The 24468-nt window shown below is 54.3% G+C and overlaps 6 protein-coding genes and 2 non-coding genes across 8 annotated transcripts; 4 read left to right on the top strand and 4 right to left on the bottom strand.

The window, feature by feature from the left end:
- Nucleotides 1-2032: 2032 nt before the first annotated feature.
- On the bottom strand, nt 2033-3025 carry CYME_CMQ214C (similar to aspartyl beta-hydroxylase; the record flags this gene model as incomplete). The annotated part of the gene is made up of 1 exon (XM_005538087.1): nt 2033-3025. The coding sequence occupies one exon, from the start codon at nt 3023-3025 to the stop codon at nt 2033-2035; it is 993 nt and encodes a 330-aa protein (XP_005538144.1).
- A 1861-nt stretch (nt 3026-4886) lies between these two features.
- CYME_CMQ213C (sigma subunit for chloroplast RNA polymerase) lies at nt 4887-6266 on the top strand (the record flags this gene model as incomplete). The annotated part of the gene is made up of 1 exon (XM_005538086.1): nt 4887-6266. The coding sequence occupies one exon, from the start codon at nt 4887-4889 to the stop codon at nt 6264-6266; it is 1380 nt and encodes a 459-aa protein (XP_005538143.1).
- Nucleotides 6267-7700: 1434 nt separating this feature from the next.
- CYME_CMQ212R lies at nt 7701-7785 on the bottom strand. Its single transcript is given in 2 exon segments — nt 7701-7736; nt 7748-7785. It is a non-coding gene; the product is annotated as a tRNA-Asn (tRNA).
- Nucleotides 7786-8119: 334 nt separating this feature from the next.
- CYME_CMQ211C (adenylosuccinate lyase) lies at nt 8120-9772 on the top strand (the record flags this gene model as incomplete). The annotated part of the gene is made up of 1 exon (XM_005538085.1): nt 8120-9772. The coding sequence occupies one exon, from the start codon at nt 8120-8122 to the stop codon at nt 9770-9772; it is 1653 nt and encodes a 550-aa protein (XP_005538142.1).
- A 2517-nt stretch (nt 9773-12289) lies between these two features.
- Nucleotides 12290-13237, bottom strand: CYME_CMQ210C (chorismate mutase; the record flags this gene model as incomplete). The annotated part of the gene is made up of 1 exon (XM_005538084.1): nt 12290-13237. The coding sequence occupies one exon, from the start codon at nt 13235-13237 to the stop codon at nt 12290-12292; it is 948 nt and encodes a 315-aa protein (XP_005538141.1).
- A 2171-nt stretch (nt 13238-15408) lies between these two features.
- Nucleotides 15409-17112, top strand: CYME_CMQ209C (MAP kinase; the record flags this gene model as incomplete). Its single annotated transcript, XM_005538083.1, has 1 exon — nt 15409-17112. The coding sequence occupies one exon, from the start codon at nt 15409-15411 to the stop codon at nt 17110-17112; it is 1704 nt and encodes a 567-aa protein (XP_005538140.1).
- A 367-nt stretch (nt 17113-17479) lies between these two features.
- Nucleotides 17480-20074, bottom strand: CYME_CMQ208C (similar to endoplasmic reticulum translocon component SEC63; the record flags this gene model as incomplete). The annotated part of the gene is made up of 1 exon (XM_005538082.1): nt 17480-20074. The coding sequence occupies one exon, from the start codon at nt 20072-20074 to the stop codon at nt 17480-17482; it is 2595 nt and encodes an 864-aa protein (XP_005538139.1).
- Nucleotides 20075-20260: 186 nt separating this feature from the next.
- Nucleotides 20261-23476, top strand: CYME_CMQ207T. Its single transcript, XR_002461559.1, has one exon. It is a non-coding gene; the product is annotated as a hypothetical transcript (transcript).
- The last annotated feature ends 992 nt before the right edge of the window (nt 23477-24468 follow it).

Here is a 24468-nt window from a genome sequence, read left to right as displayed (position 1 = left end):
AAGAACCAGGTCCGCGTTTCGAGCGGGAGCATATATTCACAAGTTTCGGTCTACTCCAAGCGCTATGAAGACCAGCGTTTGCTGGTTTTCCTGCGAATGCATCTTTCTCCTACGACTTATCGCCGGCTCTTGATACGCAAGTCTCTCTTTTCGCTCCAACTCCATCTTGAGCAGTCGAAGGATTGTTGATAGCAGCGTTATCGACGAAATGACGCGGCTTCCAGCTGCTGTGCATCCATTGCAAGCACAAGCGGTCGTTGCGATCTACGCTTCGCTTGTCTTCTTCTTCTCTATCGTCTTCAGCCTCTGTACTTCGCTGTTTCGCGACGAGACGAGGGTCTGCGGCACGCGATGTTCATTAGGAAGAAACACGTACCAGGATGAAAATCCAGGCTGGAGATCAGGTCCGTACATATCGACCCAGGCACCCGCTTTCCGTGCACCGCAGTGACGCAGTATCCGCTGGATGCCAACGCAACGGACGATCCGAGACCGACCCAATGATCATTTCCATGCAAACGCAAGGCACGGGAGCCCCGCAGCGCATACCCCGTGGCACCTCCCGTGCTGCAGTCGATTGCCGTTTCGTCGATAGCCGCAGATGGAGCCGGATTTGTCATTCGAATCGAATCGAATCGAATCGACTATTGAACGTGCCAAATTCAGCGAACGTCCGCAACGAGGTCGCAGGCCAGCCCTAGGGAAGCGATGTCGAATACTGTTTCCCCATGGCAATGCAGCAGTCCAAATTGGTGCGCCTACGATTGCGCTCATAACCTACGGATCGATACCTTGAGGCATGGGTGATTCGATCGTGCTGCACCTGAGGAAAAGAGAGGCGTGGAGGCTTGTACGTATGCATTGGATGATGAGATCGGTTATTTTAGGAGCCGTTATTCGAGGTCATCGAGGATCATCCTCAGTGTGGTATCGTTGCGTGTTCCCTCTGAAAGAGATTCGAAAGAGCCATTTCGAAACGATGACCGATCATCCTGAAACTACGTATGAATCCGTCATCCCCTATTGCTGCGATCCGAATGCTGGCGCTGTACCTCTGGGAATCGTTCGTAACGTAAATCGCAAGCCAAGAGCAAAGCGAACATCTCAGGATTCCACCTTTATCGGACGCGGGTATTGCGGAATGAGCTGGTGGTGCCAGCTGGAACCATCACGGAGCCATGATTACATCGCAAATCAATCGATTTCCGTACAATGTATTTTCCCACAGCACGCCCTGCACACGAGAGTGAAAAGGTGGCGCATCATGCACTGAAGCCGGGCTCCAGAAGATGCCCTTGGAAGCCATTACTGAAAACGTGCCGCTCGAAGCTGACATTCAATCAAGTCGATCATGCGAAAGTGATGTACTGCACAACCCTGAGATCGCTGTCGCTCTAGTGCTGATCAAAATCCCGCGAATGAGCTTGCCCAGCGCCACACATGGACCTGTTCGTGAACAGAGCTTGTAGCTGTTCTGCAACTTGCTCTTACGACTCGCATCGATGTCAGCTAATATGCAACACAAGATGCACAGACGCTGAAACCATAGCTCGACATCCTGGAAAAGGGAATACTGAATGCTAAGCGCCATGTTGCCGCATTCGAGAAGAGACTCAAAACAGCTTGCTGCTTTCGTTTACAGTCGAATGTTTCCTTGAGTGAACGCATGTTGCTAGCAGTTGAACCGGCTCCTGTGCCACATGATCGAGTGATGCTAATACAGGCATGTACGCTGCTCTTTTGTTGTCCTTTGCTCCCGGGTAAAGCTCTGGGCTATCCACGAAAAGCAATCCAGACTGGGAGCGGTAATACACCTTTGGCGTCGTCGCGTGTCTCGCTAGTCCTCGCGGGACGTGCTCGTCGAGCAGTACTCCCCGTGCGAAACCACGTTACGTTTGGAAATCACCAGGCTGACCCTCTGTGCACGCCAAGTTCAGAAACAATATGTCTTGGAAAATTCTAAGAGCACCCAATGTCGATCGCGAACGCGCAAGCGCTTGAATGGCACAGCCTCGGAGAAGCCAAGGCATCATCATTCCGAGCGACCGAAACCCCTGGGCGGATTTAACGTGCGGTCCTTGCGGTCTTTGCCGCCGGTGCCACGCCGCGCCTTCCTATTCGGACGCTGTATCCAATCTTCTACGAGCGAGGAATCGAGACCTGCTCCCAGATCATTCAGGTCTCGATCGACCCACGACGGGTTGTCGACCACGTCAAAAATGTACTGCAAGGCCTCGCGCTCTACTCTAGTTGTTTCAGGATGCCAGAAACGCAACAAAAGAACGTACCGATCAGAGTCTTGACTCTCGTTATATGTTTCATGGAGATAGCTGGTATCGAAAATGAGCACCTTCCCGTCTTCCCAGAAACGGCGCTCGCCGCCAACTGCAATCCATGACTGTCGTGGCGGTGCCTGAAGTGCCAAATGCGCTGTCAAAATAAAGTTGCATCCGTCAGAATGAAGCTTGATGCCGCTCTGGGGTGCTTGCCTGGCAAAAAAAGCCTCGACTGACGGCACACCGCAATCCCGAATAATTCTTGTCGTTTTGGTGAAGAGCTTGCAGTTGTCGTCATGCCAGCGTCTATCCTGCAGAACCAGGGTGCGCCAGTCCGGGCCATAGGCAACGGCCTCCGCTCGAGCTGCAGTAACCCAAACTTGCGAGCCAAGCGCCTCGAGCTCCTGGCGTCGCGTTTCCCAGTGCCGCAGTTCGTCGCGGATGGTCTCCCAGTTCCTCTCGAGAGCAGCCGCCCAGGGAAACTCGGCGTTATCAAAAAACCTGGCAGTGCGAAGTCCTCGAATATAGCTATGTGCCTCCCTCTGATCCTCGCGAAGCATCTCGCCTCTTTGAATTTGTCGCCAAGCTTGGATTACACGGGCGACCGAGTCGGCAGGAAACTTTCTCCGCAAGCTGCGCTCCACGCGTTCCGCGAACGACAGCCTTAACGTCCTCAACCGGTTTGAAACTCGAGGGGCTCCAAGCCGCCGGTCAAGGCCTAGTTTGGCAGGTCCGAGTGCCACGAACATGACCTGTCAGTGCCTCGTGCTGGTACGGAGGAAGTCGCTGGCTACCACCAGGCTCGCACTCGACGTCAGCTACGCCCGGCGCTGCGACTCAGCCAGGACACCGCCCACCGGCTGGACGCACCGCGACGCGTTACATGGCGGCCTCTGAGTAGAATGCCGCTTGCGATACCGAGCCGCAGGTGCTGCAGCTGCAGTTGCACACCGCAGGAGGCCGTGAAGTATGTCGGCTTTTCAAAACGCATAGGTCACATATTTGGGGTTTTGCACCCATGTCAGACAGAAAACCGAACCGATCAACTCCCTAAAAACGGATGGAGACTATAGGGTGTGAGTCGCTTTCTTTTTCAGTGATCAACACAAGCATTTGCGTGCTTTATCTGGAACTCCGTCCTTTTCCTCGCTCGAATCTCCGGCTTTCAATCTGCTGGTCTCCCTTTTTGCACCAACTCCATCTTGAGCAGTCGAAGGATTGTTGATAGCAGCGTTATCGACGCAATGACGCGGCTTCCAGCTGCTGTGCATCCATTGCAAGCACAAGCGGTCGTTGCGATCTACGCTTCGCTTGTCTTCTTCTTCTCTATCGTATTCAGCCTCTGTTCTTCGCTGTTTCGCGACGAGACGAGGGTCTGCGGCACGCGATGTTCATCAGGAAGAAACACGTACCAGGATGAAAATCCAGGCTGGAGATCAGGTCCGTACATATCGACCCAGGCACCCGCTTTCCGTGCACCGCAGTGACGCAGTATCCGCTGGATGCCAACGCAACGGACGATCCGAGACCGACCCAATGATCATTTCCATGCAAACGCAAGGCACGGGAGCCCCGCAGCCCATACCCCGTGGCACCTCCCGTGCTGCAGTCGATTGCCGTTTCGTCGATAGCCGCAGATGGAGCCGGATTTGTCATTCGATTCGAATCGAATCGAATCGAATCGACTATTGAACGTGCCAAATTCAGCGAACGTCCGCAACGAGGTCACAGGCCAGCCCTAGGGAAGCGATGTCGAATACTGTTTCCCCATGGTAATGCAGCAGTCCAAATTGGTGCGCCTACGATTGCGCTCATAACCTACGGATCGATACCTTGAGGCATGGGTGATTCGATCGTGCTGCACCTGAGGAAAAGAGAGGCGTGGAGGCTTGTACGTATGCATTGGATGATGAGATCGGTTATTTTAGGAGCCGTTGTTCGAGGGCATCGAGGATCATCCTCAGTGTGGTATCGTTGCGTGTTCCCTCTGAAAGAGATTCGAAAGAGCCATTTCGAAACGATGACCGATCATCCTGAAACTACGTATGAATCCGTCATCCCCTATTGCTGCGATCCGAATGCTGGCGCTGTACCTCTGGGAATCGTTCGTAACGTAAATCGCAAGCCAAGAACAAAGCGAACATCTCAGGATTCCACCTTTATCGGACGCGCGCTCACGATGCCGTATCTGGGATGGTTGAGGTGTGCCGCGGCCGCCGGCGCCTGCTGAAGCCGACGCACGACCAAAATATCCAATAAATTCCAGTTTTAAGACTCAGACGGCAGCATCCCGACGCGCTGCGCCGAGCGTGCACCCGCTTAACCAACCGCCCTGATCTGGGATTCGGGCGCGTGCACCCCGGCGGGGGTCCACACCCGCGGTCGAGCTCTCCAGCCACGCCCTGGGGCGTGCGCGCGCGCGCCCTGAGGTCACTGCGTTGCCCCGCCGTCGTTGAGATCGGGGGCGAGCACACGCCCTACACGCGGCGGGTTTCAGCCAACGTTCTTTGTACTCTCGTTGCGGTGACCTGTGCTCAAGCAGGACCTGTTTCTTCCTGGTTACGCAGCTGACACCTCGTTTCACGAGGAGACTGCTTTGTATCCCTCTCTATGTTTCTCAGTTGGGCACGCGTCTCGAGTCTTAAGCGGCAGGTTGCTGCGCGGGTCTGTCCCGTTTCGCGGGTTGCGCGGGGCCACGCAGTGATGACCCCGCACATGAAGGTTACCCCGCTGGGGTCCTTGCCGGAGTCGCTGCGCTCGTTGTCGACGTTGGTTTCGGTGCCAAATGTTCCTGTTATCAAGGACGAGAACAAGGTGCTTGCTCAAGAAGAAGATCTTGAGAAGGTCGAAGTTGACGAGCTAGAGGAGCCGACGAGCGCGGCGAAGAAGCCTCGACGTCGAACGAATCACACGACGACCTGTGCAGCCACGGCCTATGTCCGAGAGATCTGTAAGTTGGACCGCATCTCTGACGAGGAGGTTGCGCGTTTGTCGCGAGCCACGCAGGACTACTGCGCGCTGTTGAAACAACGTGACGAGCTCCGGAACACCCTGGGGCGTGAGCCTACAAACGCAGAGTGGGCGGCTGCAGTTGATGCGCCCGAAGAGGAAATCCAGCAGCGGGTGGAACGTGGACGGAGGGCGCGTGAACGTCTTGTCGCAGCAAACTTGCGTTTAGTTCTAGCAATAGCCAATCGTTACAAGTCTCGGGCAGTAGTGCGCTCTGCCTGGCGGTCCAAGACGAAGAGCGGAATAGAGGTGCCCGCTCATGAACGAGTGCGACTTCAGAGGCAGCATAACATTTTTCTCGGCGATCTCATTCAGGAGGGAGCCATTGGCCTCATCCGCGCGGCGGAGAAGTTCGATCCCTCCAAAGGTTTCAAGTTCTCAACCTACGCGACTTGGTGGATCAGGCAGGCAATCCAGCGGTGTGTGTCTGAGCACTCACGCACGATCCGCTTACCCAATCATGTGACTGAATCATTGCGACAGATTTATCGGACGAGGGCCCGCTTGCAACACGTTTTGAAGAGACCACCAACGGACGAGGAAGTCGCTGAGGCATGCAATATGACACTGAAACGTCTGAAGAAGATCACGCAACACGCCTGGGAAACGCAGACCCTTAGTCTAGAGGGGCCACCAAGCACTGAGGCCCAGAGTCTCTACAAGGCACAGCAGGGAGAGGCGCCGCTCTCCATTGGCAGCGTCATAGAGGCCACAGAGGAGACACCCGAGGAGGCTCTGGAGCGGAGCTGTATGCGTGAAGATGTCGAGTGCGTGTTGCGCACCCTTCCGTTCCAGGAACGCGAGATTCTTCGTTTGAGGTACGGCATTTCGGATGACGAACGTCCGCACTCCGCGGAGGAACTCAGTGCAAGGTTCAAGTTACCAGTTCACACGATTCGCCTGATTGAGTCACGAGCTCTGCGAAAGTTGCGTCATCCAAGTTTGACCGCGATGCTTCGCGAGTATGTGAATATTCTTTGAGAACGTAAACCATGCAATAGCTTTTTTGAACTGCGAATGGGGGTTCGTCCTTGTATGTCGCCACTCTCAAGAAGCGCTGTGACTTGCAGGTTCCTCATACCATGGAAACATGTTGCATCCCAGGCGCTTGTCATGGAGGGTCTTTCGAGCCGCATGCGCGTCCGTTCTCTTTGTCGACGGAAGGATTCCGAGCTCAGACCGAGGCCACAACGACCGGCAGCAGGCGGCCCGTGCCCTCTCGGAACCTGCTGGTCACTGAACGATATTCTAGCTTGCCGCGGGACCTCGCCAAACACAGGTAGCTGGGGAACGACGTATGCGCTACAGATGCATGCGCAGTAAAAGTGGCAAGTCATGAGCGGATACCATGCCATCTAGAGTCGTGGTTCGTTTACCAAGATTCTTTTTGTATGGCAGGAATCCGGACTCGTCCATATCGATCGTGACAGACACGGATCCGGTGTGAGCGACACATGCCTGCGACTAGCGCACTGGTCCGCGGCTTGAGCAGCGGTAGCTCATAGATGCAAACACAAGTCATTCGATGAAATTCGTTCTGTACACCGCATGAGCGATAACTGTTGTCACATGGGAATCGTTTTCCCGGAGCGACGTGAAAGCAACCCGAAGCGTGACACAATGCGGGAAGTTCAAGAGCAATCGCCCCGCTTTTTCATGCACTGCCCAGCGCAGGCACTGAACGTTCTGCGTGGAAGCGCTTGCCACTCGGAGGCCCGAGGCATGCAGGTCTCACAGAAGCCGACGGTGCACTAACCAGGTGTCGTCTATATACCAGCAATGTCGTATCCGCTGCAGTGACGGGGAGGTTTAGGCGTTCTATGGGGCAACTCCATTGAATGCTTGAAACGCGAGAAGCATATTACGGACTGCAGCCTGTAACGATAAAGCATGCACATACCTCTGCTGCATCCGGTAGCTTTGCAGTAATGATATGCGAGGCAAGCGCTTTTGTCTCTTGCGCACGTGGCCCCGAAGCGCGTCTTGTCCAATTGAAAAACCCATGAATCTGTCGGACGGTTGAGGGGGTTTCCAGGTTCTGCAGCCGAAAACCGTCGCGCCCCGTCAAAAGCTGAGGTCAAACAAGTCCAGAGTCAGGAGACCGGGCGAGCACAACGCGACCTCAACAGCCCAAGTGCACCGGTCGTATGCGCTGTAGTGGCGCACGAAGCCTGCTGTCTTGGACTCGCACTCACGTTCTCGTCGCCAGTCGTGACGACATGGTGCTCGTGCACGACCTCTTTGTTGAGAGCGTGGTCTCTGTGGTAGAACATCCACGACGTTAGCGGGCAGCGCATACACTATCGCTCAGCGAAGGGCGGCTTCATGTAGGGAAGGCTTTCTTTTGACGTCGAAATTCTGCAGCTTATATATTTCACGCAAGATTCTCGAACTTTGGCGGAGGAAAAAAGCTGACGGTAGTAGAGAGGCTTGAACTCTCGACCTTGCGGTTTCTACTGTCTTAACAGCCGCACGCTCTAACCGACTGAGCTATACTACCGCGACTCGCAACAATTAGCACGAAATTTGGTATATAAAGCGTTGCGCGCTAGTGTTTGCCGTCCGGGCGCTCATGCACGCCTTGCATACGCCTATGACTGGGCGCGTTTCCATGAGGTTCTAAAAATAAAGCTGGTATACACGCCAGGTGAAGTGGCAACGCTCGGAGCTGTATCCGTCACCATTGTTCATACCACAGCTACCTGCCGCGAGGAACGCACTCCATAGACGCTAGCGGTCGCCTCGACCCCGAACTCGTTGCGCTGCCACAGACTCGCGTTCAACGAGTGACGCGTAACCTGCGTACAACGCGAGCAACACGTCGCTATCGGGTGATGCTGACGCTCGCTTTTGCGTTTTCCGCTGCTCCGAGTTTTACAAGTCTACGAAAAAGTAGTCATCGGGGAGAAATTGTCGCGAGGCGCAGAAAAGGGGCAGCTTTCCGATCGGTAGCGCTGCAACGCTGTGTTCATAGCGTCATGTCGGCGAACGAAGCGCAAAAGTCTCAGTTTAACGCAACTGGCCCAACATATGTATCCCCACTCTCCACGCGATATGCTTCAGCCGCAATGCGCGAGACCTTTTCGGACGTGTACCGCTTTCGCCTGTGGCGAAAACTGTGGTACGTCCTCGCTGACTGTGAGCGCTCCCTGGGTCTTCAGATAACCTCCGAACAGGTTGAGGCCCTGCGCAAAGCCGCAGAAGATGATTTTCCGATTCCACTTGAGGCAGCCGCCGCTTATGAGGCAAAGCTTCGCCACGACGTTATGGCCCACGTCCACGCGCTTGGTGATCAGGTACCGGTCGCGCGACCCATTATCCACCTAGGGGCTACGTCGTGCTATGTCACCGACAATTCTGAGCTTCTACAGCAAAGACGCGGACTGACGTTGCTCCATCGTATGCTCTGGCTTTGTATTGGAGAGCTCGCCCAGTTTGCGGAGCGATACCGCGAGCTGCCGACCCTCTCCTACACGCATTTCCAGCCGGCACAACCCACAACCGTGGGCAAGCGAGCATGTCTATGGATTCAGGATTTCCTGATGGACGCACACCAGGTCGAGCGCATGCTGAATGAGATCAAGTTCAGGGGTGTGAAAGGAACCACCGGAACCCAGGCATCTTTCCTGGCGCTGTTCGACGGCGAGCACGAGCGTGTGCGGCAGCTCGATCGACTCGTCACAGAGCGAATGGGTTTCGCAGCGAGCTTCGCTGTCACCGGTCAGACGTATTCTCGCAAACAGGACTTTTTCGTCTTGGCAGTTTTAGCTGGAATCGGACAGTCGGCGGCCAAAATGGCGAACGACATTCGACTTCTGCAGCATCTCAAGGAGGTCGAGGAGCCGTACGAGGAGCACCAAATCGGGAGCTCAGCGATGGCCTACAAACGAAATCCGATGCGCTCGGAACGGATCAATGGTCTTGCTCGTTTCCTGCAAACGCTTGTGTTGAATCCCGCCGAAACAGCCTCGACGCAGTGGTTGGAGCGCACCCTGGACGACTCGGCGAATCGGCGACTTGCGATCAGTGAGGCGTTTCTGACAACGGATGCGATCCTTCAGCTGGTGCTCAACATAAGTCGTGGCCTGGTTGTGCATCCTCGGGTAGTAGAGCGCAATCTGCTTCAAGAACTTCCTTTCATGGCGACGGAAAATATTCTTATGGCCGCAGTTCGCGCCGGGCAAGACCGCCAAACCATGCATGAAGCGATTCGGCAGCATAGCGTAGCCGCAGCTGCACGCGTGAAGGACCAAGGGCTTGACAATGACCTTCTGGAACGTCTCAGAAACGATGATCGTTTCGCTTGTATTAGGGATCAAATAGACTCGCTTTGTAGCGGCTCTGAATTCGTGGGCCGTGCGCCCCAACAAGTCGATGAATTTTTGCACGAATGCGTGTATCCGTATCTAGACGAGTATCGCAGTCGGTATGCTGAAGCCGACAACAATCATTCACCGTTGAGTATGGCCGGAGTTCTTCGCGTTTAAATAAAGCAGTCTTGTTCGCGTTCCGTACACCCCGAATGCATCTGGTGCCATTCTAGCAAAAGCGAGCGCACATCGCGCACCACTCGACCTGATGATGATCACAATCGCTCTAGGGGCGTCGGCGAGTTGACGTAGAGTTTTGGATCTATGCATCTACGTTGGTGTCAGCTTCAAGTGGTAAAGTGAACTGGGCAATCGTTTCCTGGTTTTCGATTTCCGTACGAATTTTTTTGATGCGCTTGGTAGGCGTTCGAAGCGCAGCACAATGCGCTTACGGATCCATAGGTAGTTTTCGGATCCTCGGTCGTCGTTTCGAAGTGGCACCTGCAATATTGTCTGCCACTGGCATTCGTTGCGTCACCGGAATCGGGATGATTCGTAACGCGCTCGAACAAGCACTGGTAAAACAACCGACAGTATTATCCAATGCATATGAAAAAGCATCCATCCTTCTCCTTCCCTTATATGTAAAATACACAAATCAAGCTTGCCTTATCTTATCGATCTTCATGCTCCAGGACATCTCGTGACCATAATCATTCGCCCGCTCGATTGACGAGGAAACTGCTCGACTTCACTCTTTGGGGGCATTGTTCACAATCTCATGCCGAACATTCACTGAACTTGTCTCGCTGAATCACAGACTGCGTTCGAGAGATAAATCCTCCTCTCGTCATGGTAACTGGTGAAACGGGACTCCACTGTACCATGATACAATTCACAAGGTATGGTCCCAGAAGTTCCCGTGTCTTCTTTCATGGAAAAGAGTCTTGGATTCGGACTTGAGCCACAGAGGCGATCGCTTCCGATGGAGACTTCGTCAACGCTTTCCGCAAAGAGGGATCACAGACGGATCGGAATTTCTAGAGACGATCTCCAGCCTGATTTTTCCTTACAATACTTGCTTCATCACGGAGAGCCTCGCCTTTCAGAAACTCTCTTTCGAATGGAACTGCATGCGCTCGCATAAGGAGCAGCCGGCGTGCTCTCCGGGGCGAGCTCCCTGAAGGAGCCCCTGATCGCATGGTACGATCCTGGGCGCAGAAGCGGAGAACAGCATCAGGGTGAAAGTTCTGTCCTTGTCAAGGGCATGTGCCGAGCGAAGAAGCAAGCGTTCACGCGGCAGAGTTCGGCGCTCTCGCGAGAAGATGCATTGAATGTATCGGAGCACGTGCCGTTAGTCAAGTGCCACAGCTGCGCAGGGCACACCGATCCTGTATCTAAAGAGAAGGAAAATGGCTGGCAAAGCGGAGATTACAACTTTTACCTGAGCATGAAATGCGTCGACAACCCCCGAAAGCGACGAAATAGGAACATTTACGTCGCCGTGCACATCGCCTGGCAGCTGAAAACAGAGTTATAGTTCCGAGACAAGCAAACAAAACATACGCAAAAAAATCCCGTGGAGGCTGGCGCTGGCGTTCATGCGAAGAGTCCCAGACTTTAGAACGTATGCCTCGGCTGGCGAACGCGACTCGTTCTATTTTTTATTCTGACACGGGTAAACCGGAATTTCCGCTTCCAGAGCCGGTTCCCAGGGTCTCGATCTCCGCTCCAATGCAGCTGCCTCGACGCTTCCGCGCGTTCAATACACTTCACGGGTGGCGGCGTTGCAGTCCAGCAGACCAGCAGGCTGCATGAAGCATGTGTCTTTATCGACACATCGTGTATATTAGCCGGGTTTCCGTGGTGTCTCTTGCCCGGTAACGCGTTAGGCGGGTGTATCGAAACGCATGCGACGTCGCGTGCAACCGTCCGATCGCTTCCTTGCAAAGCGGATCTGCAGAGTTGAGCGCCGTACATGAACGCTGCTTTCGACTCGCGCTTTTCTATTGGCAGTCTAGATGGATCCCCAATCCCTCCTGCACATACGAACTGTCGCCAGCTTGAAACCAAAAACCTGAACCTTTGCGGACTGTAATCGGGACCGCGCAAACGCGTGCTACTGCGGCGCAGCAACTCGTGGAATGCAGCGTGCACGTTCCGCATTCTTCATGCTCAGAGCAGCTGGAACAGGAACCATCTGGCCCGGCGAATACGTCAAGGGCAATCAATGCTTGGTGTTTCCATTTGAACGTCCAGGAATGATGCAAAAAGGCCCTATTTTAGACTGTGGAAAAAACTTTTCTTCGCGGAAACATCTATCCCGCTTCACGGTATGCTCGCGTGATCGGTTTTCCTCGGTGCGTCGCAATGCTGCACCCGAAAATGATGCAGCGATAGTCTCTGTGCGCATTTCTCTCCACGATGACGTGTTCTCGATGAGTGCATCGGATCTCGCTACGTAGTGCTGCAACCACTAGCGATAGATACAGGTACGATCACGCTGCGTCCCGCGCGTCTTTGTGGTCGTTCCAGCATGCCGGTCGCTTCGCAAATGGTATCGCGAGACGCACTCGCTCGAGCCGCTGCTGCCTGCTGTATCTGGCGTCGTTGTTGCAGTTTCTCGCCCTGGGTCGTCAAGACGCATGCACATGCCCAGTTCTGAAAGTGCAGGTATACCGTGCGGTCACGTCTCTAGGGCCATCGCTGCAGCATATACAAAACCTCAACCTCTTTTGTCAGCGGTATGACATAATGTTCATAGATGTTCGCTAACAGGTGTGGAAACTGCTGGACCTCGTCACCAAACCGATCCGATCCCGTGCGCCATCGTTGGAGTTGACCAACCTCGACCTCTCGGCCGTAGGTGGCGGCTTTCATCTCGATTCGTCGCAGCAGCTTCTCTTCAACCGCCCGATCCGTGAGCAGCTGCTCAATAGCGGCCGCATCGCGTCGCTCGATTAGAGGTTGATACTGTTCCTTATTGGCTTGGTACTTGGCCTCGGCTACGAATTTTCCGTAATGAATGCGCTTACTCAAAGCCTGTAGGCAGGCCACATCATTCACGCAGGATGAGCCATAGTTGAGATCGTCGCCCTCTTCTGTGAGGCGGTTGACGATCTCGTGGACGTAGACTTGCATGATTTTGTGATTCACATTGATGTCGTTCGGATGGAGCACCTGCTCGTAGTCCAACGGCGGGAGTATCGGTTGCGGTAACTGGTTTGGGAAGAAGGCGTGCTCGTCAGGGGCTGTGTAGCGCCGCACTTTGGCGTGTAGTCGTTCAGTCTCCACCAGAAGATAGTCGAGGAATGAGCCGGTAAAGCCCGGTATGCGAAACAGCGGCCCATTTTTCTCGTAGATTACTGCGTTGTGTTTGAATTGCGCTCTCTCTATCAGCGCGAAGATGATGGTCTCCTCCTGACGTATGAGTTTCGTTCTAAGATCCTCCAAGTTGAGCTTCTTCACTGGTGAGGCCATTCGCAAGCGACAGACCCTCGTTTGCGAGGTCGGAAACTGACGCCGACACCGTGCGGCGTCTGCAGGGAGAGGCCCTCGCTGAGACTGCAAAACGAGCAATGCGAGAGACGCTGCCGGCTTGGGAGTAACCGAACGGGCACAGACTTGAACGTTCAGGAACATACACGGTCCTGTCGCCCCTAGCCACCGTCAAGGCGGTTTCTGCAGCACACCCTCGAGAAAGGCCGCAGCCTTGCAGCACAACGACCTACTCAGACGCAGTGCTGCGCAGCGGCAAGGAATTCGAGCGCCAATCGGCTGCGCAGGCGTACCGGCACGCTTTACCTGCTAGTTCGGAGTCGCGTGAAAAGTGCCTTTTCTGGTCGTTCAGTTCTATTTTATTCCGTCATCGCCGCATGTGATCGAATGCTTTTTTCGCAGTACAGCGCGAGAGATCGAAAGATCGATGCAATGTACAGCATAGATCGTAGACGAATTGCCTTTAGGATATATATACTTGACTGAGCAGTGCATGGAGGATGGCATTCCTCCTTCAGGTCAGTCGTTGCACAGTACCCTGATGACTGAGGAATGTTCATAGAAAAGAGTACACGCGCTCCGCATCAAATGCCGATACTCTGAAAGACTTCTTGCGGTCAATGGTGTAGAAACGACCCGTTGAACACCTTACGGAAAACAAAAGCGTCGATTCTATTTACTGCGGGCGTCTCTGTTTCTCAAGAGCTCGTTCGTGTAATCATGGAAACACGAATATACAGTCGCAAAAAAGTCCTAGTTCACGCACGGCCATCTTCCATCGAAATCGAAACTGCCACAGCTTTCCTGGAACGCAGCGATCGACATGAAGAAGAGGAACATCGGTTTGTTTTTTTCCAGTCGATGTGACTTGCTTCAAACGAGACAGACGGAGCGTGTATGGGTATTCGAGGAGCAGGACACCGGTTGCATGCAAGATCGAGCTCAAAGGGAACGACGACATCATCATCTGTTCTATCTGCAGTGGATTCATTTGCCAGCCTAAGTCTCGCTCGTAGAGAAGGCTCATACTGCAGCACAAATCACTTTATCGAATCACTGAAGACCTCTCCCTGACGTCCGACGACGTCCTTCTACTAGATAAGGTGGCGTTATAACATTCCCCTTGCATTCGAGCTGTTTCCGATTCTATCAGGGGTAGAGCCGCGTATCATTCCTCCATACGCTTCCTGGTTCATGCCAATCGAAGACGTGGTTTCTATCGTGAAACGTTATAATCGCTGCACTGGGCGAATTGGTGAAGCGTTCAGCACATGGCGACACACTCGGACATATGTCGTCTTTCTTGCGCTCGTGCCTCTCTCTCCGGCAAGGTCTTCAAACAATGGCATAAGAAAGAGTGCTTTCAGTTTCAAAAATAGGAAGTGCAGAGGTTGCGCTGTATTGAACATTTGAGAACGTCGAGATGGAGCAAAGCCGGCCGAACGCTTCGGCGATAAAAAAGTACGAAGAGCGAGCAGAGCACTAAACGGCACTGAGGACAAGAGTTCTCGCAATCCTGGTACTCGTGCGTTCCACCAGCGGAACCGCACGAATGGACTTTGTGAATCGGGACTTCAATGCCACTATCAATATCCGACGATAGGCGCTGTTGATGAGAACCGACTTTCTTGGGCTGTCTCTCAGGCTCGCACTGTCCCCTGATAAAACAAAACTGATCGCAGGCGGCCGGTCGAAACAAAACGGCTGGCAGGCATCCGTGCGTGGGTGTATAGATACCTTCCATGGCCGTGGAACAGTGTTCGTTTTCCTGACCAGAGCATGGCGGGGACGGCACGGGGACGTCGGCTCGATACGCGCAACGCAGCGAAGTGCGGCGGGGCCGCAGCTCCACAACCCCCCACTCCACGAGCGCATTTGCGCAGTCGCGCACCGCACAAGCCCACCCCTGCGCTGCGCAGCGCTGCGCTGCGTCAGCCGCTCAGCGCGATTCGATTTGCGCCGGAGGCCTCGAAGGCGGCCAGCGGCCCCGGCGCGGGATTAGGCGTGACAGCGCACGCATCGTCACGACGCGCGCACGCATCCTTGTCGCTGGCGGCACTGACGTGTCCCTGCATGCAGGTAAACCTTGCAAGAAAGCGGCGCAAGGTTGAAAAGGTGGCGGTGTTTCGTCTGCACTTCATACTCTAGGCTAGAGTAGGGCGTTGCGTGTTGTGCTCTGCCTTTACACGGCTCTGTAACGTGCTGCGGGCTAGCGAGTCCTGGCCGGTCCGCCGCACACGTTCAAAGACAGACGGAGGCGTTGTCGGAGCTGGGGTCGGGCGTGCGACAGCTTGTTGTGACTGCTCAAGGCGCCGATGAGCGACTTGCGCAACAGCCATGCCCAAGGAGTTCAGGATGGTTACAACGTAGGGGATAGGCGTCAGGCGCCACAGCCACACCGCCCGGCTGAAGCGCGCAGCGCTTTCTTTGATGCACGCCTAATTGGTAACCGTTACAGGTTCGTGTCAATCATCGGAGAAGGTGCTTATGGGGTTGTGTGCTCAGCGATTGATATACAGACAGGGGAAAAAGTGGCTGTGAAACGAATTCGCCGCGTTTTCGACGAGATTCCCGAAGCTGTACGCATCCTGCGGGAGCTTCGGTTCCTGCGCCTCCTGCGTTCCCACGAAAACATCATTAGCATCCGCGAGATTCTTGCACCTTCGGAGCGTGACTCGTTTGATGACGTGTTCGTGGTTTTCGAGTTGATGCCAGCGGACTTGAATCGAGTCCTGAGGGCACCCATTCCGTTATCGCAGGATCATATCCGATGGCTCATGTATCAACTATTGCAAGCGCTTCATTACATGCACAGCTGCAACGTGCTTCATCGCGATATAAAACCGAACAACATCATGATTAATGAGTTGTGTGATTTAAGGGTGATCGACTTTGGGCTCGCCCGACTAGCCTACAACCAACAAGAAGATATGGCGTGCTGGACGGATTATGTGGCGACGCGATGGTATCGTGCACCAGAGCTGATCATGAGTTATTCGTCAAAGTACTCAGCGGCGATCGATATCTGGTCTGCGGGATGCATTTTCGCCGAACTTTTGAATCGCGGAAAACCCCTGTTCCCCGGTATGAATAGCTTTGAGCAATTGGAGCTGATTGTGAAGCTGCTCGGTACCCCGGATGAGGAGTCGATTGCGAAGGTGCGGAATCAGCGCGTAAGACAACATCTGCGCTCGCTGCCGCCGCGACCGCCGAAACCCTTGGATACAGTGTTCCCAGACGCGCCCCCGGATGCATTGGACCTGCTTCGAAACCTGCTTCAGTTTGATCCGAACAAGCGCCTAACAGCCCTGGAAGCACTCCAGCATGTTTATTTTAGAGGCCTCTATACTCCGGAATCCATTGTATCTGGTAGCCCATTGCCGCCCGAGGAATTCTTCTTCGAACGCGAGCAGCTCACTGCATCACAGATGCGGCAGCTTTTCTGGGAGGAAATCCTGCACTACCATCCAGATTTACGCGAGACGATGCTACGAGGCCATGCGGGAGGATACGAGATCCCCAGTGAGGCGGATCGCTTCCGCGCGGCATTAACGAGTCAACAGCGGGACGGAATACCGTACGAGCGAGCGTATGCGAGCATGCCCAAGGAAAAACTGGCGACAATGTGGAATCAGGTCGAGGGCATGGCTCGAGACAGGCCCGAAGATGCGCCTGCAATCCGACTGAAACCGACGATCGTCGGTAATGCCGTAGAATCCACCTATCATACGCCGTGTGTCGCAGAGCATACCAAAGCGGCCGGAGCAGATGACCAACGAGCACACGTTGCCGCAGCCGCTGTGACTGCCACGGGTCCGCTCTCTCAAATCGTTCATCCGCAATTGCTTCGAAATGCCAGTATTCCAAACATGATCGACGTTGATGATGACGATGCGAGTGCCCCGTTGCAAAGTCGGATTCCTAACACAGGAAATACCTCCGACACCGACACCGGCGACGACAGTACCGTTATGATGGAGGCGCAAGAAAGCTTCGGGGAGTCTTTTCGGGAGCTCTGATTCGAGTCCGTGGGCGTCTGGACGGAGAGCGAGATGCCTCGCGCATGCCCGTGGTGCTGCCAATGACGCGCGCTGCTTGAAAGCGCTCCACATGAATGCGCATTTCCATTAAATACTATCGTTGACTTTAGGGAAAAGCATGGTGTTTCCGCGTGAGCGCTCTCACGACCACGGGCGATCATCGAACAGCTGACAGGTGCCCGCTTCCGCCTCGTCCCTGGTTTAGGCGCTCCCTGAGTGCACTCTCGACCAGAGCCCGTGATGTTCAGCACGCGCGATGCAGGCTGTGAGATCCTGTCCGTACCAGTCACTGGATCGCAGTTGCGAATGCCGCCTATATATGCAGCAGCACCATCGCGTTGTGCGTCTAGTCCGCTTCGCCGTCGATGTCGAAGGCGTCATCAGCACTCGAATCAGTGTCCTCTGCGGATTCGGTATCATTTGGAACCTGTTGCGTGGACGTGCGCTCACTGGAGACGCCCTGTTCACCATTCGACGCTGGCACTGCTCTCGTATGCTCAGCGGTAAGCGATCGTGCTTGGCCAGTGGGCCTGTCATCGTCGTCCTCACTAAGATCGCTCGGATCGAAATAATGCATTTCCGGTTCAGGCGGCTTGTGCTCGTGTATATCCACATCCAACTGTACATGGCGATTGAGCCCAAAATAACAATCCGGTAGGGCGTGCACGACCAGCTTGCAGGTACCAACCTGAGGCGGCGCCATGAACTGAACGCTGTACGAAAGCGCTTCTCGTCGGATATACGGAGCCAGGTCGCACTTGTCTGTGGGCTGGGCGTACTCGCGAGCCCCGGATGCGGCTACGGGACTTGCTCCATCACGATCGCCGATGTTGTTGCTGCCACTTGTGGCGGTGTCAGAGGCATCAGTTTGCGTCGAGGTGCGACTCGAAGCGCTTGTGGGCGGCGATGGTGTACACGTCATGTCCCGGGCATCTGTTGCTTCCCCGGCAGATGCAGCCGCTTGCCGAGACCCCGGCTGCTGTTGAACAGCCTGCCGGGCATGAAGCCGCCGAACAGCGACGATGGAATTCATCTTCCGATCGCCGACGATCATCCACCAGTGCTCGTTCTTGTCAAACGGCAATCGACTGCAACACGGGTAGTAAGTGGTTCGATTCGGCATCTCTTGCCAGCCTAAACGCTCGATGAGGATATGAACCTCCAGCGTCGTGATATCGCCAGCATGAACGCGAGGATCGCGCACCAGGTCCGCTTCACCAGCGCGATCCTGGTCCACGACGTAAGGCTCGACTACTTGCAATTGAACTTTGCGGGGGTAGCGAATCAAAAACAGGTGGATATCATCGAGTTGAGCATCGGAGAACATGCGCAACAGAGATCGGAGTCGAGTGCCGTCCCAGTTGCACCGCAACAGTCGCTCAGCGCCGGTATCGAGCCGGGACTCGAGCCCGCACGGCGCTGTGGATGCCTCCGTTGCTGCTCCGTGGCGGCCGCGCGTTTCTTGGAGGTCCGAACGACGTATGCACCGCTTCGCTGCCGTTGCTGGTGCCTCTATGGGGAACAGGGCTGATGGCCCCTGGCTCGCCAGCATCGCAAGCACATCGGGTTCCCAGACACGCTCCCGCAGCTCAGCGATCGTGCGGATCCCATCGGCCCCGAACCTGCGACTTGTTGCGCAAACTTTGACTTCGCTGAGCCCAAACCACGGCAACTGGAGCAACTCGCTTTCGCTCGGAAGCATCGCCTGACAAAGACTCTGTTCGAGTTGAATTATGCGCAGCACCCGGTCGATATAGCCACCTGTGGAGAAGACGCGCTGATACCGCCGCATTACCTCGGGTCGAGGCGTCGCACCAGCCACGTCAACCATCGCTGGTATCATGCTATCCACGTGTGCAAGCAGAACCTCCACATTTTGTTTCATACGGGTCATATCAACGGGAAAACGATCCAACTCTATACGAGCGAGGTGCGCGTGCAGTAACACATTGTTCATCGTAAAATGCGGGAGTCCGCGATTAAACAGTCGTTGTTCGCGGTGATCAAACCGGCCACCTGTTTCAAGCGCTTGACAGAGCAGACTGATGGCCTCACGATCGCCACATTCAGCCTCGAACGGTGTACGGGTTGCAAACTCGAGTGCTGCACCGTAGACTTCGGGCAAGTTGCGAAACTTTATCGCCGTTGGCTGGCCCAGAAACTCTGCAAACAGCGCATATGTCTCTTGACTAACGCTCTCGGATAGCAGATGGGCCCGTCGACGCCACCACATACCCACCCCGAGTGGCAGTCCCGCCAGCAACACCAGCGCATAGCCGAGGAGGACCGGGGTGCCCCGGTCCACGAGCCAACTCGGCAACGCGATCCCATAACGTGTGCCTTGGTATCCGTCAGGGTTCCCGTACTTTTGGTAGTTTTCAAGAGCTACGGGGTCTGTAAGCACTCGGTACGCCTTGTTCAACCGCACAAACGCTTCGGGTTGATAGTTCGGATTCTGCAGGTTTTTATCTGGGTGCAGTTCAAGCGAGCGTTTGCGGTACGCACGGACGATCTGCTCACGATCAGCGTTTCTGGAGACTCCCAAAACCTCGTACGGGTCGAATGGCGTCTCGTTAGCGAGTGACGCGGAAACGCTGCGGTACAGGAACACTACAGCGAAAAGGAAGAGGAGCCAGAGGCCCAGCAGCACGCCGTTCACAACTAGCCGTTTCAAGCGTTCGCTTCGCCGTTTCTGAGCGATTTTAGCGTGACGACGACTGCGACACGCACGACACGGACATAGCGCTCGTTCGTGTTCGGCGGAAACCTTTCGTTGATGAATCAGGTGCCGCCAGCGCCCCCAGGTAACACTCACGCACAGCAGGCCCAGCAGACACGTGAAGAACACCTGCGCAGCCGCCCCGTCGTACCGCATATCGGACTTGGGACGATATTTCCCGTGAGTCGTGGAGCCGTAGGTGTCGTCTGTGCCAAAAGCCATGGCGATGGAACGAGTAACCAAAGCACTGGTAGCTGTACCAGTTGTCGATGCCGCACCAGCAACAAGAGCGGTACGTGGACCCAGTCGAGCAGCGCAGCCGCAAGGAGCAGCGTATTCGATGGAACGTGCGTTACCGCACCGGCGACGTCTGCGGTGGCATTCGGACTCCGCTGCGGAACACCGGGTATGTTCGCAAACGAGCGTTGCGTATGACTGGGCGGGTGATTGCTTCGTTTTGCTGGTAGTTTCTTATGGAAGAATTAGATTCGCGGGAGTCCGGGGAATCGTTACGGTAGTAGGAACGGAAGCTGTGGCAACGGCTGGAACAAAAAAGTTCGCTGCTACAGGGCACTGCACCCGTGTTCGTGACTCGGGTCCACGTTGCGTGCAGGGGGCGGCTGTGCTGACGCTTTGCTAGAGCGTGCGCACTTTCGGCATATCGATTCTGCTCCGACGCTAGTGAGGCACACGTAAAGATGACTAGAATCTAGGTAACGAGTCGCCCCAGGAAATGTTTGTATCAGGAAAACATGCGCTGGTTTCTCTGGCACTGGACTTGCAGTGGACCGCTCTTTTCTCGAAGATATGTGCGGGAGGCGCAAGTGCTCGCGCTTCGGGACCTGCATCCAACAAGTGCTCGGTTTTGCGAAACCATGACACAGAGCCGACTCTTGGCCGTTTATCGAACTCGAGCGAGAGTAGGTCGCATATCCGAGTGCTAGGCCCGGGAGGCGGCGCTACCACCTGTGATGTAATGAGCGCAGTGAATGCTGGTACATGCGTACCAGCACGCCGTTTCTGTTTTAATTTGTTTTTCTGGTAGGTATTTAACAAAAGGATTGCATCCCTGAGGCTTGAGAGAGGACGCGGAAAGACCGTGCTGTCAATGAAAGCTAGCGAGAAGAGGTCTTTGGTGTGCAAGAAAGCCATTCTACGATCAACGGATGGATGAAACACGCTTCTCGTAGAAAGTCGTGGACCCAAAGCAGCACTTATCAAGCTCTATCCACACGATTTTCGCCTCGTCCATGCATTCCAAACCATATGCATACTCTGAGAATTACTATCTGATAAGCTACAGGATGTAGAGTTTGCGAATCGTTGATCCGTACAGTGATAAATGACACAGATTGACGAAGCAAAAAGCACGCTCCTTTGGGAGACCATTACGCATTGACCAACACCATATCGATTTCGTACTGAAACACGACCGCGTTGTACAGGAGGGACGTATGCTTGTCTCACTCAACAAGACTCATTCACGGGAAGCTGCTGACCTGTTTATGGGTTCACAAAGCGGGGTAATCCGCTTTTCGTTAAGAAGCGACAACCGGGCACGGCGACAGCACCAGCGATAGCTGCGATGCTATCGTTTCGTTACCTACGAATCGCCAAACGGAAGGGAATGCTCGAAACCGCATCCTTCGTCGACGTACGCTTTGTGGATTCTCCATCCCGCATGCTTCGGTGCTGCTGTTAGACAACATCGATGTCCATGAATCAAAAGCGGTCAAGAAGCATCCGGTGGAGACTGGCTTTGACCAACGCTTCATGCCAGCCTAGCCTCCCCGCTTCAACCCGTTCGAAAGCGTCTTTTATGTTTTTTCGAGCGCTATGTTTCAATTCATGGATCATTAGACGAGTTGTTCGGATCCGTGACACCTCACTTCGACAATGCGTTCTCGAGCATCTTCACCGGCCCTGGCTGCTCTGCTGCTTCTGTGCTCGTGTACAGGAGCGAGCGGGACGGTGCCCTTCAGTCCGCGGGCTTGCTTGCGACGGAGAAGGTGATGAGGAGGTACTTGAGAACTTTTGGAAATGGAATTAGAAAAGACGAGTCTCAGTCCTATCGTGGACCCAGCGCATATGTGAGTCACGAGGGAAAGAACGGATGTAGAGCATAGGGGCTTTACAATCCCGCCAAGTAATAGAGACAGAGAAGACATCACCAGCCATAGAAGAGAAAGATTATTCCGAAGAGAGGGCGAAAAGGCACAAGACCGGAAAACCATAGGACCAAGAAGCTCACTGTGATAACAATTTTATTGCCTCCAAATTCAAACATACCAATACGGCGTTGAGAATCTTTCGAATGGAGCATTGCAGAGCCCTTTTTGAGGTCGAGTAGCTTCTCACTCGAGAAAGGTCCGCCTTGCTTCCCTTGTCTAGACGCGCCTGGTCAAGCCAAACTTCGTACAAGGTCGCGAAGCCGGTCTGGAAGCTCACCACATTCGCTTGGAAGTTTGATCTAGCTGTCGTGGAACAACACAACGATTCCCCAGGATATTAGATGCGAAACGGTTCGATCTCAGAATCAAACAGTTGCTAATGCGTTTCGGATGAAAGGTTGACTCGCAGGCTTGTCATGTTTTCTAGCGGAACGTCCAGAGGACAGGTGACAAAGTGCATCTAACGAACCTGAAAATCCATCAACGGGTCCATCTCGAGCGCTTCGTGAAATGCAACCTATGGGCTTGATACCATCACCTAGCTGACCCAGAGGAGCAGGGACTGATGTAAGGGATTCTTGGTCTTTCGCTATATGCAAATGACGAACTGGTGACGGAAGCGCTAAGGGTGGTAGCGAGTTCAGGAGAGGTGTCGCTACGAGAACGAGGTTCGCTTCAGATCGTTCACGCTGGTCGTGCTGCACACGGTTGCGGACGGCGGGATGTCGTATCCAGAAGGCGCTGGGTACGTCATCGCTACCTTCGTTGCATCTTTCGCTTCTGGATTTTCCTGAACAGAGCCCTCGACAGCAAACCAGACTGCCATCCCGGATCCGAGCACTCAATCCTCCTCAAGGTTTCCGTTCGATCGGGGAACCGTATCCAACTCCGTGTTCCTGTACATGTGCCCGTAGATACTTCTGGACTGGACTGCGTTGCATGCCGACCTCAGTCCGTTACGTCTGGTCTCCGCGAGCAGGCATGCAGCATTCGAAGAACTTCATGAGGAACATTGTGACGGAGTTCGTTCAAGGTTTCACGTTCACAGGGAGGAAATGAAAACGAGTGTACTGGGGCAATGGAGGTCGACCACACATCGCTCTGCATGCATTTGGTGAAAACCGAGGTCCCATTCGGGCAACGATTCTTATGTTCATCCGCTCGACGTAGATGAAGAGAAAGACTTGGCAACGGACTTGGATCCTGGATTGAAGACCTCCAAGGGCGTCTCCGTACTGCTAAATTTAAAGGACGGACGGACCCGATGCCAAAAACGAAAAGCAGATGCTGCTGCTCATCGTCTCCGGGGCTCGACATCATCTGCAGTCGGGAATCCTGAATGCTAGGCGACATGCCAGGAAGAGGAATCACGGCGTGAGCAGCCGAGTCTCGACACTCTGAGAACCGTATCGAGCCGCCAGCGAGACTCTGTACGCTTCATTTAGATAAAACGTGACTGTTCAAGTGGATCACGGGAACGATTTTTGTCAAAGACGCCTGTAACCGCGCTGGGGTTGCCGACCCGTCTCGATTGGACGGAGGCAAGAAATGTGCATTCACCGACTTGTGCAATGAGTCAGAAGCGTTGTTGACTGATAACCTGCATCATTTGGTGCTTGACGATGGCGCTGGACGAGCTGTCGCGCACGAGAATGCACTCCTGCTGTGCCCAAGATAGCGCACAACGAGTGCAGGAGACGATGTGCTATGATTCGCTTTCATACGTCAAGGACAACATACACGCATCACAAGCACCGGTGCACCTAGTCGTCTTTCGCCTCAAATGTGTTTTATTCCTGGGTTCCTGTAATCAAATGCTTTCTCGTGGTTTATAGCAGACGCGTTCAAAGTGCGTTCATTTTGAAGAAATAAACAATCCAAGCGGACGGTATGGACGTAAAAGTCGGGGATCCTAGATGCCCGTGATCGCCAGATGCCGGAAAACCGGAAAAATCCGCTGTTTGTCAATCATCGAGCACAGAAGAACATACGACAAAAGAAAGAGGAAAGATAGACGAGACGCGGGGTTTCCGCGACGGGATGACGACGAGACTGTTGTGACCCAGAGGGCTCGCGTTCCGGGGATCGTTGCACTGGTGCGTTCCACCAGCGACAACGGACGCAAGGAGTTCGTGAATCGAGAGTTCAACGTCGATATCAGTATCAGACGATTTCCGGTGCAACTGACGAGATACCCAAGGAGCTAACGCGAGCTAACTTTGTGGGGCAGCGTCTCAAGCACCACGTTTACCTGGATAATCCGATACCGATAGCAGGCAGCCAGTCAAAAATGCTGGGACGCGTCTGCGCGTGGGTATATGGAAACGTACCCGCCATGGTCGTGGCGCATTTTCTGTTTTACGGATCGCATATCCAACAGATGCATAAGCAAGGCGTGAAACAGAGACGAATGCTCGAGATGGCGTCGGGCAGAGCGAATCAAGC

Source organism: Cyanidioschyzon merolae, chromosome 17 (genome assembly GCF_000091205.1).
Source record: "Cyanidioschyzon merolae strain 10D DNA, chromosome 17, complete genome".
In the NCBI taxonomy this organism is placed as follows: domain Eukaryota; phylum Rhodophyta; class Bangiophyceae; order Cyanidiales; family Cyanidiaceae; genus Cyanidioschyzon; species Cyanidioschyzon merolae.
Note: the sequence above shows the minus strand (reverse complement) of the source record. Positions and strands in the feature narration are given on the sequence as shown.